We start from the raw sequence: 20,661 nt of genomic DNA, 5'->3' as shown, positions 1-20,661 counted from the left end.
TGCCCTCAGTGTGCCGTGTCGTCAACGTGTTTCTTTTTATAGAAGTCGGTTCCAATCTCAGGTCGTTAGACCTGGGATTTATGGTTAGAAATGATGTTGTGGTATTTTTAGATGGAATGGCGCTCAACATTAGAATGTTTCTACAAATATTTACTATAATTGGATTACCCTTTTTGGAAACTCTGTAGTAGCAAAAATGTCATTTCATTTGAGGGGGAAAAAAAAAAAAAAAAAAACTCTGCTTTGATGAAGGCACAAGAAGAAAATGACTGGTGTATCTATGGCAACAGAGCAAAGTAACTATGAATGAGCCCTACTGAAATGTCTTCGATGTGTAAAACAATGTAGGTTTCAGTCTTCACGAGCTGCAACCTCTTCATCTTTCTGTAAAAGTTTTGTCAGACGGCTAAACGCCTCAGATACAAACTGAAAATGTTCTACATGCCAATCGCAGGCACTTAAAGCATTTCCAGACTGTCGTTCTGCTCTCATAAAAGGCCGATTTTAATAAAAGTGCAGCGTCGTCAAACTGTGACAAAATCCCCCTTCGAGCAACTTAAGAGGTTCCAGCGAAATCAGCTCAGACTTACAGGTGTGATGATCTCCTACTGAGAAAGTCAGAGGCGGCATTTATTGATTTATTCTTTTTTTTACATTTCCATTTTTATATTTCCCAGTACTGTGTGCTGTTCTTCACTGCTCTGCTCAGCTATATCCACCTCAACAACTGGCAGAGCAGACGCAGCCAGAGCAACGGGAGAAGCTAGTCGACCGGCAACAGGCTTTGCCTCCTATGTTGTCTGCTGTCATCGTTCTTTTTATGTTGTTTGGTGCAGCAAATTTTCATTTTGAGGAGATAAATCACCATTTCACCAACTTAGGTCATTTTTTTCAAATGGCGACCTGCCCAGGGTGTGTACCCTGCCTCTCACCCAGAGGCTGCTGGGATAGGCTCCAGGCCCCCGCGACCTTGAATTGAATTAAATGGGTATATAAAATGGATGGATGGATTCATTGACTGCCCACTGTGTTTTCCAAGCTGTGTGTTTGAGGGTTCAACACGAGCAGTAGGCAGAAAGACGTACATGCATAAAATGTGTATTTGTTTTTTTGAAGCAACGAAGGGACCCGTAAGTCACCTCAAGCTGATTTGCTTCGATTTGTTTGGATTCAATTCGAATTCGAAGTTGAACTGATTTTTCAGCCGGGGACACGGGTTAGACGGGTTAAATAGGCTGCCCTGTGCACGGCACTTGGAGACTTGTTGCGTTTTCCGATCATTCGTCTCCCTTTTGTAGAATGCTATCACAAAACATCATTTTGGTTCTTTATTGCAAAAATGTTGTCTTGATTTTATGCAATAAGGAAGCAAAAAACCCTGATTTTTAGTCTTTATGTACTGTCTTGAGTTTGTGCAGTTTTATCGCCGCCGTGAGGTGTTGAACAAATCTTGAAAATTCACCTCAAAAGTTTCACAAGTGCTTCAATTTGACTTGACAGTATGTAGACTAAGAAATGTGTTGCGATTGAGGAGTTCTGGTTCCCCAAAAATCTTAGGATGCCCTCGGTGTGCCGCCCTCCTACCATGAAAACAGCACAGTGTCAGGGATTTAGCTATTTCAGTGTCCAAAATACAGGGACTTTCGGATGCATCCAAGCCAGGCGTCCTTTGCGCTTTACTGTAGTTCAGAGATGGGTGTAATACTTCTGCAGCCAATGTGAGTTTTCATCACACTGCGCCACCAAGAGTTCTGGAGACCGGTCTTTGCAGGTCCCTGCTGTTATTTGCATCCGTTGCAGGTTGAACCTTAGCCAAAAAAAGGTCCTGTTAGGTGAGGACATCTTGTGGTCCTCAGTCCTGAAGGGGGATGGCAGTGTCGGAGTCAGAAGGATTGCACATTCAGAGACGGCGACTCCAAACAGTGTTGATGACGTGAAGTTTTTGGTTTTAAGTGAAATCTCAGGGCCAAAACTGTTGGTTGGAGAACAAAAAACTACTTTGTGGGACCGGTTTACTTTTCAAATGCCTCCATTATCGAGTAGCAGTTTAAGTTTGTCCAACGGTTCTGATATTGTAGAACTGTAGTGAGGATGCTAACACCAGCAGTGTAACAGTTACTTTGCGCAGTCTCACAGAGCCTCTAGTCCGACTGTGGATTTCCGCTCTAGTTATGCAAGCTATTTAGAACCCTTCAGATATTCGACAATATCACAGTATTATGAGTGAAATTTGTTACCAGCCTGCCACATTACTGGCCAGATTATGAATTAAACATTTGTTATAAGTAACATCAATTCAGCCAAGTGTTCATTTAAGTGAAAAAAATGAATTGTGACAAATTACTTTGGAAGACGGGATTATATATTAATGACATCGGTTCACCCGCACGTGTGGCAAATGTCTCACACATCAAAGTTAGCTTGAACCTAATTTACATAGATTGTCATTCATCATATTTTCAGCCCCTAAAATATTTTGTGCATTAACATCCGTTGTGAGACTGATTTTTTCCGTTTTTTTCAAGCCAACTTCTCAGTTTCTTCCTTGGAACCCGACGGGGACTGCGGGTGCGTAGCTGGTGACGTGCGTGGAGTAGATCCTTTTAGGTTTGGCTCAGTCTGTGTGTCTGTTTGGTAATGAAAGAAGGCTGAGAGTGCAGAAGGACGAGGGCTTCGCAGGCTTCCTGTGGTTATTTAGAATCAGTCGGAGGATTCAGGTCAACGGGGTATGTGGTCCTAACAGAGTTAACTTTCAGAGAAGCGTGTGCGTAGGTAGCATATTTCCCTTGGTTGTAAAGCTCGTGCCCTTTTCGCCATGACTTTGGGAATATTTCCCTTTTGTGTTGACACATCGGTGCAAATGAAAACACACCATGCGAACGTGCTCACGGCACACGCTTTGACCATTCCTCAACGCTGAAATAAGGGGAAGCGGTGACAGGAGTCTTGATAAAATGTCTTGAAACAGTTCAGCTTCTGACAGCTCCCCATAAAAATCTGTGTTTAATGAGCAGTGGGTCTCCTCCCAGGCTTCCCGGTGTAAATCTTAGCGGGACAGGCCAGGAGGTGACCTCTGCATTTCACTGTGTTTCTTGTACATGTGTCAGAGGGAATTTAAACAGAGATTTTGACTCCTAAATCATTTCCACAGCTGTTGGAGGTAGATGCTCCTGTAAATCAAAGCAAGTTTCCTCACTTGCTTGATGAGAGCGACGTTAATAAGTGAGAAGCTCTGACTACTTAACGGTACGCTAATTCTCGAGGTGACGAAGCGCCAATCAGAAGCTTCATGTTGAGCTTTGGTGGTCTATATGTGGACCCTGAGAAGTTTTGAACAGGTCTTGGCCCTCAGAAAGCCGCAGCTTAACAAGTTCACTCTCCATTTATTTGTGTGATAAGGAGGCATGTGCCAACCGAGGCTTGCAGCTTTATAAGGATCTCAGTAAGAGGATGCTCAGCAGTGGCAGTTTGCTTGGTAAGTGATGAATGAAATGACGGCGTCCAATGCAGGCACGTCACCAGACACTTTTTACCCTGGCACGTGCCCCGGTAAACATGCGTTGTGCGCCTGTAAATATTCCCATATACATCCTTCAGACTGCTAAGACTGATGTGCCAAGGAAAAATAACATAGACACGATTTTCCCTATTTCAACCACGTAACCTCCTTTAACCAATGCTGCATAGTTCCACAGAAGAGTGAAGTGAAGAGGTTGTATTCGCAGACATTGGGTGCGTCTGTGCATGTTCAGTGAATGGACCGTACATGACACGTAGCGCGCAAAATCAGAGTTGGAAGGCAAGATCCTGCGGCCCGCACGTAATATTTATCAGCGGATAATAGCCCACACATTTTGTCAATGGAAGCGTAGTAGGCTATATGAACTACTACACATTGATGGAATGCCGTCAACGTGGTCATGGACATAAGGAAATTCTTACAGAGGAGAGTCGGGGACAGAGAAGCAACAAGGAGAACTGAGAATGAAGTGGAGGGAGGTGAGAGATTTGTTTTCTCTGTTGTGTCGACGCCCACGCCTACTTATAGGCCACTGTAATTTCTTACGCCAAATATACAACGTTTGCACTGAGGCTTAAACAGTGTCTGGTTCCATGGCATATGAAAAACGTGAGACAATATCCTATTCTGCCTATTATAGCCTAGTTACTAAACTATCTTAGGCATTGTAAATGGGTAAAATGTGGGTAGGCTACTCAATCAGTGGAATAACTTATCAGACCATATCAGCTACTCTTAATTTAAGATTTTGACTTTTTATTTTGCAATATTCCCTCATGTAGAAGTATTTATCGACTGTGTTACAGTAAGATTAAAAAATGTTCAGTACCTGGACTGAAATATTGTTCATTATTTATCTGTTGATCTGTTGAAAATTGTAACACTGTGCATACTGTTTTTTTTAGTAATAATGGCTCCTTGTAAAAGGCTTACTTGATTATGTTTGATGGGAGACAGTGTTGGTGGTGATGATCTGGCTGGGGGCCTGTGCCCCTGTACAGCTGTATGCCTAGCAACGTCCCTGGTCCAATGAAACCATCGAGGGTTTTGGGAAAAGCGCGGCCGTCGATAACTTCTCGCCCGTGTCTGCAAGTCTAATTCCCCGCGTGATTAATCACCGGGATCTTCTGCCGAGCCGACCGCGGCACCAAAGCCCAGTAAGTTCGCAGTAGCGTGACGACAAAAGCAGCCGCGCAGGATTCTCATGACCTCAGCGCTTCGCTCGGGCGCTCGCACTTGCCTGGAACAAACGCCAGAGACGGAGAGAAAAGCGGTGCCGCTCGGCAACCCACCAGGACAGGATGTGCAGCAGGAGCTGCATCAGATAATGCCTCCTGCTGAGAGTGCAGACAGCCATTGGTCCATCTGTTCTCCCAACTGAGTCACGGTTCCTCAAATAGAAAGCTGCTGTCTCACCGCTTTAGGTGAGACAGCACCCTCTTTGGGGTGTTAAGTTCAATAATCATATTTCCAGAACATGATATTGGTTCCTTTTCCTTCTGGGGAGAACATGTGCAGTGATGTGTGCTCTCATGCAGTCATTGTAAAGATGTTTAAAAGCAAGTTGTCCACTAAAAGAATTAAACGTAAAACGCATCTTTATCCTCTCTCCTCCGTCTTTGAGACTGGTTTGATCTCTCGCCTTCTCTCCCATGTTCCTCATGCAGGGTACCATCACAGCTTGCCATCTTCGCCATACTCCACTGGTCCCGAGGGCCAAAGGTTACCCTCATCTGGCGCTTTATCATCGGAGTTCCTCAACCAGGGCATCCCTGTCAAGATTCTGCTGCTGGTGTGCAACGCTGCAGGATCAGGCCAGCAGACTGTCAGGTAATTACACTAATTGACCGTTTGCTCAACCCTGTCCTCGCACAGCAATTGTTCGATAAAAGGTTAGAAATCATAACAAGACACAGCACACACGTTGAGCCTAGAGTTTTTAATCCCTTTTGTAAGCGGCGTTTGTAGGGGGGCCTGAATAAGAGAGAAATGTGTTATACAGAGAATTTGATTGGGAGGTTTTCTTTCTCACCATCTCTTAAAGTTCTTCTAATTCATCTGCGTAAGCCGCAAACATTCGCACGCCAGATTGTGACTTAAAGCTTTGCCTTACAGGGGAAAAAATGGACTCCTCATACTTGAGAGGAACATCACAAGAAATTATTTTTAGAAATGAATCACAGGAGCATCTCTCCCGTGTTGTTCGAAAATATTAAGCCAATATTGGCTCTGCCTTTCTCGACTGCGACACAGCAGCATCCAGCTGAACTTACACTGGATGGAGTTGCATTTAGGCAAGTTTATTTGTAGAGCACAATTCATATATAAGTTTATTCAAAGGGCTTTACAGCTACATAAAATCACAGGAAGGCAAATAAAGGAGACCCCTCCCTGAGATTTTCCCAGTTGGTTCATATGGCTCTAACATGGCAGAGACTTGTACACAAACAGAGCTGTTTTAAAGTCTGTTCTCTGAGCGACAGGAAGCCAGTGCAGAGACCTGAGCACTGGACTAATATGGTCGTATTTCCTGGTTGTAGTCAGGACTCAGGCAGCAGCATTCTGGATGCACTGCAGCTGTCTTACAGCCTGTTTAGAGCCCAGTGAGCAGGCCGTTACAGTAGTCTAACCTGCTAGAAACAAACGCACGGATCAGTCTGGTTTAGACACTATTCCTTTGATTCTGGCAATGTTTTTTAGATTGTAAAAAGCTGCTGATCTGATTAATGTGGCTGTGGTCAAAACATAAATCGAGATCCACTATATTGGCAATCCAAGATTATCATGTTGTAAACTCTTAATCAAGGAGTGGGTGGAGTTGTACAACCCGATTTCCATTTAGGACATTGTGTAGAATGTCAATAATAACCAAATGTGATGATTTAGATATCATTTAAACCCTTTTTTCTGAAAAAAATGTCTGCATTTTAAAAAGCTGTAAAAGGTACATGTCAACCATCGTGTTGCATTACCTCTTCTTTTAACATTAAGTGAGAGTTTGTGAACTCAAGGGACGAGCTGCTGTTTCTCTAATCCCATTCATACACACATGTAGAAGTTCAGGTGCGCAAAAGTTAGGTTTTCTACTTATTGATATTTTATACAGCCATTATGCTCATTTGTTGAACATTTTGGCAGTCCTCTCTTTAAAAACTGATTAACTCAGTGAGGCTGCTGGTGTGCGATACGTATTTTTCCTGTGATGGAGCAACTCAAGGTCTCGTTGGCTGCCGGCTGCAGAGAGGGCTCACATTTCACTTTGTTGACGCGACTCGGTAAGATTAGTTCCAAATCAAACGACTGAGGACTCTGACATCTGGCACGATGCAGGGATCCATCAGAAGCCCCGTCTCTCCGACAGAGTCCAGAAAGATCAATGTAGGTGAGCCGGCCAACACCGCTGTGAGAAAATCCGATCCCATCCACGAGGGTCGGTATCTCAGTGTCTCCTTCAAACGCCTCTGTCATTGCTCAAACCGCCCACATATCTGTCGCTCATCAGAGGACAGCTGGAGCACCAGGATGTGCCAAGAAAATGACATTGGAGTCACTTACTTGGTTCTCACTGTATTTCTCTGTAGAATCACAGGTACATTTCTAAATGAAAAAAGAAGTGGGAAAAAAATGTGAAAACTCTTTTGTATAGATCTTTGGAAGGTGAACCCACATTTTGTGTATAAACATCACTTTTCTTCAAAGTTAACAATGAATCTGGGATGTTTCACCTCTGCTAAACCTTAATGCTGCTTGTGTGTGTGTGTGTGTGTGTGTGTGTGTGTGGAGGCAGGTGGGAAATAAATACAGATCACTGCAGACTCAGAAGCAGATGATGGATATCACTGCCTGATCAACAACATCTCTTTTTGAAGAGATTTAAAAATGCTGTTCTGGAGGAAAATAATAATAACGATAATAATAGTATCCAATGTTATGTTAGTTCTCCACCTGTTGTAATGTTGTGATATGATACCCCACAGCCACAGCAAAACATTAATCATTTCCATCAGAAACATTCACCCTGCATCAGTCTAATGATTCCCACAGAACCGTTCATATGGGTTTTTTTATGTTTCCACTCCAAAAATCTGCAAGAATCCAACAAAAATACAATGAAACAAGAGAAAGGAACAGCCTTTACACGTGAGTGCAAAGCTTTCCATCCATGCGACTTTGTCTTTTACGGACGTGGATGCTCACATGGTCCCGCACCAATAAATCTCGTGAGCACAAGGGACGGCTGCCCTCAATTAGACGTGCATTATAATAGGCACGTCATGTGATCTATCATCTCAGAAGAAATGATTTTCCCTCTCCTTGTCAGCCATTTTCACTCTTTATTGTCTCTGTCTGGCCTTCCATAGATATGCTGTAATGAGATTTCGGCTCGAGCGCAGCTAATGATAATAAATATTGATTTACATTACAATGGGAAGAGGAGACGTGCAAAGCCGGCCGGGGCTAATGTGGCCTGTTTAAGTAGCAGGGTTGTGAACTTTTCTTCTTCCCAACTTTAAGACGCTAATTTCCCTCCGTGTGTGTTTAAGGTTTGGACCTCCGTTCCTAATGAGGGAGGACCGGTCTATTTCCTGGGACCAACTGCAGCAAAGCATCCTCAGCAAGCTTTATTACCTGATGATCAACGGAGCTCCGGCCCAGGTACTGGATGGCATCTAGTAAATATGTGATGAAGAATTTTTCTTTTGTTATTACTCAGTTTTTCCTTTTATTGCTCTTTGTTATATTGCTGCTATTTGCAAATTGCTTCGTGATTATTTTCTTCTTTATACTTGCCTTTTTTGCATCCTTGTTTTGTTTGACTTCTTACTTTGTATAACACTGTGGGTTTGGCTGTTTGAAAGGTGCTTTAGTGTATTATTAAAGCCGAGTTCGGCTGAGTTGAAGCAGTGAGATGCGCCTTAAGGACAAAAGTGCAGTGGCTTTCATTCCTTTGGGTTTACTGTAAACTAAACGCAGAATAACAATGCATAGAGATTATTTTAAAATCTCTTGTTTTGTTTTTTTTCTTTTAAAGGGTAAAATTACCTTAATCCTCACGTTTAATGTCTGTGTGTGGGTGTATTTTGAGTACCAGCTGGAGCTCAGACATGGTTCCCTCCTGCCATGCTGGCTGGTGCACCTGCTCCTGGGCAGGTTTATTGGCTCGTGACAGACTAAAGCATGCCCACACAACAACGCTGTGTTTCTCCGGTGGGAAAGAAGCGGCTGGAGAGGCGCTGGTGTACTCTCGCCGCGCCCACTGGCTCACCAACACACAGCTGGATGAGCTGGTTTGGGGGCAGGTCACAGGACAGTACAGGTTTCTGTCTCAGGGCTTCTTGAGCCCCTGGTTGTACCGGTGTTCTTATGACGTGTTCGTACTGTCATGATGTAGTGTTGCTGCTCAGAATTCAGTTATGCTTTGCCAGTTTTAGTGACGGTATCAAACAGAATTGGATTTTCTGTGATAAGAGTGCGGCATCGATGTTCTCGTCTAACACTCTCCTTGAAACAAATAAGTGCACCTTCAGTAATATCTAACCGTTATTTTAAGGCTTCTCCGTGTCAAGTTTGATTACTTAACACTAAAAAAATCTTGTGAAAAAAAGTTTTCCATCATTGGGCAGATGCCACCTTTTATGTTAATTCAAACTACGTGGTCAAACAATTACATATTGGACTCCTACTTTTAGAACTTTTTGAAGCTGATATCATCCCCTCAATCTGCATTATAATATATTTGCATATATATTGCCCCAACAGGCAGCGTTGCATGTTAATGAAATTTGATCAGGCAGACTTGTTGGCCTATCAGTCTCCCCGCGCGTGGCTCAGAAAGATGAATGGCTGGTTTGTTTATGTTCCCTCTGCTGGTGTTAGTGCTGCAAAATACATGAGATAATGACACGAATGCAAACAGCACATTGTTGCTCGCTCAGATGCACTCTTGCTGTTCTCACAGTCGTATCAATAATTTACTTTCCCAAAAAACAAAAGAGTCCATTTCCTGACTTGTTCGCGCTCGCTGTAGCTGCTTGCACCCAACACATTCCCGTGTTTCGACATGACCTCGTGCTGATAATGAAAGAGCTCGGTGAAACTCGGGATGCGCCGAACGCCAATGGAGAGCACGAAAATTTCTAAAACTGCCTGCGACATATTACTCCGTGATGGGTGTTTTTCCCCGACCGAGTTGGGGATCTTTAGTCTTCTTTGTGCCCCGTTGCTGTCAGCCATTTAATTAAAACCAAGCTTGTACAGTGTAATCAGTTTGCTGGCACCCACCTCTGCCAAAAAGGGAGCGCTGCTCATAGCAGATGTTCGCTCGAAAAAACCTTTCATCTCAACAGGATCTGTACTTTTCTTACACCGACGAATTACACTCACAAGTGGAGTTTTCTGCTTTTGCCTAATTTAAGCTTGAGCAAAGATGAAATTCAAATGTGACTGACATTGCTCAGCAAGACTCATAATAGATCCTGAATCATTCTCGCTGAAGTACACCTGGCACCATAGTACCATGCAGCACGGTGGCACCATATTGGCTGTATACTTTGCAAGTTATGACTACTTAGTTATATTTTGACGCACCAAAAAAAAGCGCTATTAGCCTAAAATTTGCCATATCTCAGCATGCTGGGTCCTTAAACAAAAGTTTATGAAACTGGAGAAGTGGAGGATAAAAGAAAGCTTTACTTATAGAAAGGGCTGTGATTGTGCTCAAGAATAAAGGTCGTCACAACAGAAATTGACTTTCAAGCTCGTTAGAAATGTACAGAATCTGTATTTGCCTTATTGACTGTGTTTTCATTTATGTTTCCACATATTTAACAAAAAAGCAGCACCTGTTTCCTGTTTATCTGGCATTGTTATGAAATGAAGGGGGGGCTTAAGACGTTTACACACAGCAGTGAATATATGCGTCTACAGATTATACACACAGCCTGTTAGTTATAAGGCAGTTTGAAATTGTTGTTCCTCAACTTTCCAGCCACATATTTCACGAGTTCATAACTTGACCCGCTTCACTCCGAACCACCTTCTGCAAAGCTCATAAACTGCTTGAGCATCTTTTTCTGCATAAGTTATTATATTTGTGCTTATCAGACAACACACGATATACAGCGAAACTGAACAGTGTAACAGGCAGATGTTAATCATCCTACTACTAAAAATTCCACACTATGAACTAAATGTGATTAATCCTTGTTCTTGGGCAGGGCTGCTCATGCTCCCACACTCCTCTGACCGGAGGCTTCAGTTCATTTTTGGAGGGAGGAGCCTGACCAGACCTCAGATGCTTATTTCTTCATTTTTCTTCTCTGACATTTACTGTCTTGCACTCACACGCAGCACTGTGGATCTCACACATTCATCTTCATCTGGCTGTGCACTCAGGGAAATAAATATAAACACACAGTACCAGGCATGCACATACAAAAAGCTAATACTCATTTTACTGTAGACAGCTCTTTCTTTTTTACCTCTCAAAATGTTGGACGGAGGATTTGTTTCAGACAGATATCGATACTTTTATTTTGTCAGCAGCTTTATCAGCTGTCACAGTTAGGCTAATGTTAGCTTTGTCTAAGTCTAAGTAAAGCAAACTCAAAGATTTACATGGAAACTTGTTCAAAGACTAAGAGCCATGTTGTATTGAGTTGGTGAGTTAGACTGTTAAACAGGTTTTCATTGATTTTTCGATTCAGGGCTTTTAAAGGTGATCTGAAATCGGGTCTGGGATTGGAGGGGCCTAGTTAACAAACTCGCACTGTAGTGGTGACAGAACTGCTTGTGCACGTACTGGAGTTACAAACCGTGGATTGATGTTGTGACGAGCAGCGGGCTGGGGACTGCACACCTACTGCTCGTTTCATTGATGTTGTGCAGGACCACGGTGGTAGAGAGTTGGGGATCACCTCCAACATCTGTCTCATTTTTTTCCCCACCTGGGTAGTTTTTCAACCTTTTACCAGAGAGAACTTGGATTAATTTATAGACCGCTGCAACAGCAGGATAGAGTCTCTTCATCCCCTGCTGGCGTGCTCACTTTGCACTGATAACTGAATCCACAGCAGCAACATAAGGACCTGACATAAGGATATAAGTAAGTAGCACAATCTAAGGATTTTGATAAACGGGCTCCTGCTGGATGGTGCCCGAAAAAACCTTTCACATCCAATACAATTTTTTCCGCAGTTGCAGTACACAAAAGCACATCACAGCAGGAGGTTTTCTGCTTTGGTGCTCTCTCCACTCGAAATGCAAAGGAGGGGTGCTGGGTTTCAGCTGTCTGGCAGGAGGCTGCGCTTGATGAAGAAATGTTGTTGTTGAAATCACAGCAAATGAGGCTTCTTATAGTGTTGATATGAGTACTGCCTGTATTTGCACGTCTCCACATTGGCGAGACGCAAGCAGAAAGCAGCATATACAAGTCTCTAGAAGGGACAAACTAGCGCACTCGCACAGCAGCAGCAAATGCTCGGGAATATCTGCGGACACGTTCGTAAATCGTCTCACCCCCCCCGATGTTGTGGAGATTTTACGAAGGGGCTAGGTGGAGCTAGTTTTTGTGACACGGAGATTCTCACAAGCCACCATCCTCAGCGGACACACCCCCAGCATCTCCGAGCAGGGAACACTGGCCACGCACAAAAACAGAGTTTAGCAAATGAGCAGTTTAACCTGAAGCATGCAATACAAAAGCCCGGTGAAGACGGCAAACCTTTAAATGTGTGCTCAAGCTTGTGCTTCTTAAGTTCTGAGGAAGATGGAGTTGGGAGGGACTCCCTGGGTGGTCTGCACGTGTACACACAAGCCTTTCGCTGGGCCGACGAAAACGACGTCAAATTTTGGCTTTGTACTTTTCATCTTACATTCCTTTTTTCGTGCAGCAGATAGAAAATTAACATGCAGAGAAGTTGAGGAATTCTTTTTGACAAGCACAACAGGGAGGCTTGTTTGCCTGCAGTGACCACAAACGCATGTTGCTGGTACACAGGAAACCAGGGGATGATGTGGCCTTGGCCATCAACTGCTCTGTGTGTACACTCCTTAAATCCTTAAAACCTTAAATGGCACAGTTACTGCTACATATCAGAGGCTGACTGGCTAAGATATTTTTTTTCTAAAGTTCTCTACGTTACATCTGTGAGGCAGTAGTTCAGAAGTGCTGTTGAACTTTCCCCAGGGGGCGGTGCATTCCAGGGACTTCTTGTATTGAGCGTATCAATATTTTCCAGGAATGTGCTGTTTGCCGCGGTGTGATCCTCGCCATCGCAAAGATCCCGCTGGCATGAGCCTTCTTCGCAGGGGTCAGAGCTGATGTTTGTGTTTGATCTCAGCCAGCACCAGATTTCAGTCGAACAAGAGGAAATCAATTTCATTTTTGCAAAGCGCTCCTTCATTCCTGAAGCATCTCTGAAAGTCTACGCAGATCTCAGGGTAATATTCTCGTGCCTCAGAGTCAGGGGAAGGATATAAGTGCCTTATTTGCTTTTTTGTCCTCTTCTCAACTTGGCCTCTTCAACTCTATTGAAGGTAATATGAAAGAGGGGTTTGATTATCCTGGGCTGTATTGATATTTTTTTTCAAATTAAAAGGTTAGAAATAAAAAGGAAGATGAAGCTCTTAAACACTGGTCTCCACGATGAGCTACATGTCGATTTGAGCTGAGCCGCTGTGATCTGTAAATGTCAGGTGCCGGCGCCACCCTGTATTTCATGTTGGTTCACCATAGTCTGAGTTCTGTAGAAGTTCCCGAGCTTTTTAGCAGCAAATTATACCACCTTTGGTATATTCCAGACAAGAGCGCAAATAAAGCAGACATTAAGTGAACTTATTTCTTACATAACTTTTGGATCATTTTGTCCAGGAGTTGATGAACACTTGAGATCGTGTGGTTGCAACAGAAGGCTATTGCACAGTATAGAATCAGGAACTCCTAGATAAGTCTGATATGAAGTGTTGGTTGATAAAGGAAATTAATGAAACTGAAATTATTAAGCTTGTGGCCTGATTTTTTTTGCAAGCCGTGAGAAAGGCCATACTGTATAGATGGTCCTGGTCACTACCATTTTCATCAAGATGACCAAGTAAAGCGTGTTTCCGCTCACATGATGCTGTAGTTTGTTGTATTTGAAATAGTTTTTCACTTCTGTAAAGCCGAACATTTAAAGCGTTTAATCTTGTGAGAAGAAGATGAGAACAGAAGTTCTTCAGTAGCTTCCAGGTTCTAAGATGGAGGATGTTCCATCTGTTTGATGTAGTATAACGGTGAAAAGAATTAAAGAAAAACCAGCGCGCATGTGGTCGACTGGAGTAGGTAGCAGTTTGAATTTTTGTGGTGTATCGTCTCATCACTCAGCCTTCGCTCATTACAGTTAGTAATCAGAAATGTTGCTGCTGTTGCTTTCCTTTCTTTCTTTCTTTTTATTTTGACTATTTTGAGATATGATTTGGCCATCGTGAAAGTGTGCAAAACCATCTTGAATGAATAAAAGGTAAAGCCGCTGATGCCTCTGAAACTTGTAAAGCATTCAGTGCTGCTCGTAGGAATGTCTTGACTTGCTCTAAGTCTGTGTTTTAGTTCAGAGCTGCTCTGAGTTCACTTCCACAATGTCAAAAAGCACCAATATGTGGCTGTTTAGCAGACGTTGCCGTATGTTCTTGTCCATCGTTGTGCTTTAGCTAATTGGTACAACAAAGAATAGCATCATCCTGAGAAGTTTCACCGATTATAAAGTCTTTTGGGGACCTGTGTATTTCCTGTTGCTGATAATAAGGAAATTATGGATTTAATACATCTGAATTTTGCCTCTCGCGGGAAATGCAGCATTGTAACTTATCGTCGAAAAGCCTCTGAACGCCAGTAATGTCGACGGTGTTTGTTTATGTTTCGCTTCTCTTTCAGAACACCAGGGTGCTTTTCAACATTCGTGTGGTGGGAGGATCGGCATTTTACAGCTACCTGTCACCTCAGGATGGGCGACCGCTCCACCACCCTGCAGTCGACAGGTGAGAGAGTTAGGAAACACGTTGGGGTCATTACTTTAGAGGCTCTTTAGAGCGTACCAGTTTCAAAATCTCTTAAACTGCAGGCCACACGGTGAAAATGACAATTTCAGTTCAAGTCAGTGTTATTTTTACAGCACAGAGTCACAACAAATGTCTCGAGGCGCTTGAAAGATACGGTCCAAAGATCTCAACTTGTAGAGAGGAAAACTCCCTTTTCACAGGAAGAAAGCTTCCAGCAGAACCAGACTGGGTGGGGGGAGAAGGAGGAGTCAACGAGCACCATGACGCCAGACCGGGGATACCTGCATTAGTCATTCCCAGAAAGAGAAACACAAGTTAATAACAAAATTGATTTCATATGTACTTGGAGAGTAAAGAGAGCAGAGTGAGGAAAGGTGCCCGGTGCATCATGGGAGCCCCCCCTTCACCCCCCGGTACTCTTAATGTTTAAGACTGCAGCTTAACTAGTGGACGTTTCAGGGTCACCTGAGCCATCCCTAACTATAAGCTTCATCAGAAAAGGAAAGTTTTGAGCCCATTCCTAGAAGCAGAGAGGGTGTCTGCCCCCCTGAACCCAAACTGGCAGCTGATTCCACGCTGGCTCCAAGAGAGCAGAGCCCGGTAACTAAAGGCTTTGCTTTTAGAATCTCAAGGAACCACAAGTAAACCTGTAGTTTGAGTGGATACAGGTCGTTTAGGCCATTGGCGTTTAAGCCTGATTCTTACTCGGCGCAACTGTTCTGGCTCGAGAACCATTAATGACGTCATCGAAAGCGCCAGCCCCTTCACAGTTCCTTCAGCTCATAAGCGCAGTTTGCGCCGAGTATGCGTCACATTTGCAGTTCTCTCCAGACCAGCGGGCGTCACTGTTGAGGAAACAAGCTGAAGAACCGGACGAAGAAAAGCATACGAAGAAAGCATACACAATGCCACCTGTGGTGTCACGTCAGCAGAGGCTGGCACATCTGATGCGTTGTCCTTTGGGACAATGTTGTCCCAGTGTAACTTCATAGACGTGTCGTACAGATGTTTGTAGAGGCGCATGTTCATGTTTCCTTTCTCTTAAAGCCTGATTCTTACTCGGCGCAACCTCGCTTTGACCCATTCTTACTAGTTGGTCGCAAATGGCGCAAACGGTCACGTGACCCAAAATTCCGCCACGCCCCCGTCGCAAGCTAGAAAATCCTCGCTCGGCGCAAGGGCGCGCACACAACTTTTTTTCTGACTTCACGCGCGCTCAACCGGAAACAGCTGACCAAGAAAAAGAAAAAACGAACACTGCAGAGACCGCGGTGACTGAGAGGATGCGCCTCTACAAACATCTGTACGACACGTCTATGAAGTTACACTGGGACAACGTTTGACAAAGTTCGTCTTGTTGCAAAGGACGAACATTCCACCTTCTCTTCTGTTTTTGCCGCAGCCGCTTAGCTCTGAGATACATATACAGTTCTACACCCAGAGTAAATTCATTCCGCATCAGATGTGCCAGCCTCTGCTGACGTGACACCACAGGTGGCATTGTGTATGCTTTCTTCGTTTGCTTTTCAGCTTGTTTCCTCAACAGTGACGCCCGCTGGTCTGGAGAGAACTGCAAATGTGACGCATACTCGGCGCAAACTGCGCTTATGAGCTGAAGGAACTGTGAAGGGGCTGGCGCTTTCGATGACGTCATTAATGGTTCTCGAGCCAGAACAGTTGCGCGTTTGCGCCGAGTATGAATCAGCCTTTAGGCCGACAGAGGAGTCGTTTAGGCCAGGCTACCTGAGCAGCTGAAATCTTTATTACTGTACATTCGTTATTATAAGATATAAGTCAGCTCTACTGGTCTGTCTGGGTAGCCTACATATCTATGGTAAATTATTTAATAACCAACTTTAGTGTGGAAACGTTTTTTTTATTTAATAAATGGTGATTTATAAATTCATAAAATTGTGGAAATAATCATCCGCATTGCCACATTCATTGGACAATAATGCTGTATAATACAAATTCGGTTAGCTTAACAATGCTAAATCGCGATCATGCTAACGAGCAGAAACGGACATTTTAAAGAGTGCAAATACACACCAGGAGCAAGAAAACACTATCAGAAAGGTAAGTAACATGTACACATTCATTTCACATCAGTATGAACATAACTTACATCGTCAGTGACTGCCGCACCGGTGTAAACATGTCGAGTGGTGAACGTGAAGAAAGGAAGAGGAACTGCACAAACCGTCTTCAAAATAAAACGCCCACTTCAAATAATAACGAATGTACAATAATAAAGATTTCAGCTGCTCAGGTAGCCTGGCCTAAACGACTCCTATGGTGGCCTAAACGACTGCATGGGGGCCTAAACGACTGCGGCCTAAACGCCAATGGCCTAAACGACCTGCTCCCGTTTGGGTAGAGTACGCTGTTGGGGAAAATATTTCACTGCTTGATATTAGGAGATACTCACAATTTCCCTCGCAGTCGCAATTTGAGACGCATTTGACAAAAGTAGATCTCATCTCGACTCAAACCAGGCACATCGTAAGAAATCCAGAGGACAAGGACAGCCATGTGTTAACACAGCAGCAAAGAACACAGGAGCATTTACAGTAAGTGAGCGTGCTTATCGGCACAAAAACAGCCATTGGTTATTCTCGGCCTACTGTAAGCAAAACAGCCAACGTCCACAGCGTCATTTGTGTCCTCTCCTGCGTCCTCTGCGCAGCACCTAGATAACACTCCAGAGTTATTCCAGCTGTGAGAAGGCGCCGTCTCCGGCACGGAATGACGTGCGAACCGCAGTTGCGGAGAAAGTCCAGACGCATTTCTGCGGCCGTTCTCCAGAAACAGCGGGAGTTTTACTGTAAACCGCCAGGACAGTTGCAGTTTGTCCAAATGCACGTGAAGAACTCTCTAAACTGATGAGTCAGGGTTCCATACGATCTGTCGGGTAGAGAACAAGCACCTGCCGATCATTACAGTGAAGGGGTAATTCGATGACTCTAAATGTGTTCTTCTGTCATAAAAATTACTTACGTGCAGAATTTCCATCACTGAAATGACCAAATGTTCACACAAGCTTATTCCTGTTTGATCTAATGAAATCAGTTTTAATGTCATTTGAACTGGCTCTAATCTAATCCAACAAAGTGTTTCTTCCAGAAAAGATTTGGCGTACAGTTAGCCGGTTGGAGATGTTTTGACATGAAAGAACTGTGTGTGTTAAAATCCAACGTGCTTTGATGATTGACTCTTTCTACAGATGTCCTCATATCAAAGTTGTGATATTTTTACCTTCTTTTTGTGTCTGCCAAGCCTGTTCTAAGTGTTAGACGTGACTTGTGCAGCAGCGGCTTAAATGTGCAGACGTTTTTATCTTTCTTCACAAATGCACGTCTGATGGCTTTCAGTTGCAAAAGTGAATTGCTGTTTCGGAGGGGAATTTTGGCAAGGTCTTTGAAGGACTTCGGTTTGTGTAGCTGTTAAGAACACTTCATTCACTCGCTGAATGCTGCTGATGGGGCAAATGCATTCGAAAGCCTTTGAAATGCAAATATGTGGTACACTGTATCCCAGGAACTCGTGTAATGATAGCGTTTGAACTCTAATGATTCAGAAATATGCTCTGTCCCTAAGTCAAGCCACATTAAACTGTGGTAGATTGTATGCGTGCCAGTGTTTTAGTCTAGTTTGCTCACTCTTACCCTCTATAAACTGTGTTTATGGGTAATACGACATGCACGTTATGTGTTTTGTAAAAGGAACACATTGTCAGTGTGGTAAAACTAACCTTTTTCCTTATTGGGACCCTTTTTTCTTCGTAATAAACACTAATCTCGTCGAAGCAGCAGTTCCCTTGGGGAGTAAAGCCTGATCCTAATGAGGCAAAGCATGCATTCTGGGGTCCTGAATAAAAGGTAGGTTTTTTAATTTAGGATGGGTTCAGTGTTCAAATGGGAATCAGACACTCCAGCGTTGACTGATTTGAAGTGAATAAACTAGGTTGCATAGTGTCGCCAGAGGGGGGCGGTATATGCTGCTTTGCTGGTGGTTGTATTTAAAGAAGTGGCTTTCCTGACAGGAAACAAACCTCAAGGACCGGAGAAAAAAAAACAACAACTGAGGTGGGCATTCACAGGAGGCAAATGAAGAGAGCTCTTCATAAAAAAAAATTCTCATCTCTGGGAAAATCTGGGATGTTGTATCATATCTGGGAAGATGCCAGTCAGTCAGTCATGTACATTTCTTTCTTTTTTTTTTCACATTTTCCAAATGCGACTCTACAACGACAGTGGAAACCCAACTAATTGGTGAAATTCAAAGAAATGTCGTAATAAGGATGGCTTCATAAGTTTTGGATGTGTTTGTTCCAGCCGGCTCTAAGCTCGGTGGATGTTTTGCCGTGCGCCTCAGAAAGTGGAACACATAGTTCAAAGTTATGTGGATGGGAACGTCTCACATCTTGTTAAAAGTCTACAGGAACTGCTGGCGGACTGAATCTTCCAGGCTCCACACTCTTCTCTGCTGAGATTGTTTATTTTGCTCAATCAACTGCGGCTGGTTATTTCACTTACTGTTTTTTAAAGTTTTTGTTTTTTGTTTGTTTTGCCAGAAGTCCCAATCGGCGGGTTCCTATCTGTCAGAGTGAAGTTGTTTTGCCCGGTGCGTCTGCATCTTTTCACCCAAGCATCGGTTCCTCGTGCCCAAATCGCACTGCTCTGCCATTCAGTATCACAGTCACGCTCGAGTACAACAGCTGTTACAACAGCACATCACACCACACTGAGTGAAGGATACCTTCATTTATTATTCAACATCTACAGACACGCTACTGTAGTCTTCTTAACTTAAATGCTTATTAACCTCAGAGTTTTTCCATCAGCAAACATTGGAGCTGTTGTGCACAGCTTCAGTTTCCTCTGTGGAGTCAAAGAAGCTGTGCTTGAATGTTTTTTTTATTTTTTTATTCTGAAAATGAGTCCAAATATAATTAATTTTGTTGTGTTGGACTGTCAGAGTGTTTTCAGTTTTGCATCTTAAATGCAGAATGTTTTGCCGTAAGCACCAAGTCCATCCTCACAAAACCAAATATAAAGATCAGACGGCTTCCATCTTAATAATGAAGACGCAGCCTCTTATACGGCAAATTTAATTGGGCCGGCGGAAAGGTACGTCCATGGTTTTATGTATAGAAGGAATGTCAGTGCAAAGGAATGATAATGTCCCTTTGAAATATGACACCATAAACGCACATCTGCGAGATAAAGTTACGAGCAAAACCTTTCGCAAGTCATCAAAAATCTTGCTCAGTTACCACCTCGCATGTGAAATGGCATTTAACTACTGAAGTATCACATGGCCTAAACATCAAGTGTTGACCATCATATCGGCATGTCATAACTAAAAAGAGGAATTCATTGAATGACCATGCCTGTGCGGAGGCTGATTTCAAATACAAAATCATTTTAACACAGCAATAGAGTATCCAAAAAACAACCGTTTTCAAGGAGTGTTGAAACATCAGAGCCTTGAATCTCGGAGAGTAATTGAAAGCTCATCTATCAAACTGAGAAAAGGAAGCGCAGCAAAAGCAGTGACAGAAGCTGGCCTCTTCTGGAAAAACTCCAGCTCCTCGGGTTCACCCGTCACTTGGCTGCAGGCCGCAATCAGTCTGCACGGAGGACCTAAAACTGTGAAAATGGTAGTTGTTGTAATTACATGTGTGCCGTCAGCATGAGGGACTGCATCTTGCTACACGGCAGGCAGTTGTCATTATTGGAAATGTTTGCTGATCACAGCTTTTTACTCACAACACCAGCTGCTTGCTTGGAACAAGACGTCAGCACTGTTCTCAAATAGTGAGTACTGTCACAAATTGTACTCAGTTCTGACTACAGGCACCAGTGGGCACAAAGATGCCTTTAGTGTGGTCATAGCAGTTCAGTCTAAATTCAATGTCAGTTGGATGGCTTTTCCTAAGCAATCAAACGCATCTGGCATCTTAGAAAGTTGCTGTGAGTTACGGCACAGGGCTGCAGCAATGCTGCCACCTAGTGGTTCAAATGCTTCCATGCACATGTATTCATGTGATTCGGTTAAGACTGGTGTTCTACTCTTTAATGAAACATAGAAATGGAATTGCCACA

General features: G+C 43.5%; 1 protein-coding gene across 1 annotated transcript in view; it reads left to right on the top strand.

Moving 5' to 3' along the window:
- Positions 1-20,661, top strand: part of usp43b (ubiquitin specific peptidase 43b) — a 79,654-nt gene that overhangs the window by 51,142 nt on the left and 7,851 nt on the right. Inside the window, exons 7-9 of the mRNA XM_075453140.1 lie at positions 5,188-5,350; positions 8,065-8,176; positions 14,430-14,533. Of these exons, the coding sequence (XP_075309255.1) occupies positions 5,188-5,350; positions 8,065-8,176; positions 14,430-14,533 (379 nt within the window). The remainder of the gene's footprint in view (positions 1-5,187; positions 5,351-8,064; positions 8,177-14,429; positions 14,534-20,661) is intronic.

This window comes from Odontesthes bonariensis, chromosome 21 (assembly GCF_027942865.1).
Source record: "Odontesthes bonariensis isolate fOdoBon6 chromosome 21, fOdoBon6.hap1, whole genome shotgun sequence".
Taxonomy (NCBI): Eukaryota; Metazoa; Chordata; class Actinopteri; order Atheriniformes; family Atherinopsidae; genus Odontesthes; species Odontesthes bonariensis.
The sequence above is the reverse complement of the archived record's forward strand: the minus strand, read 5'-3'. Positions and strand labels throughout refer to the sequence as shown.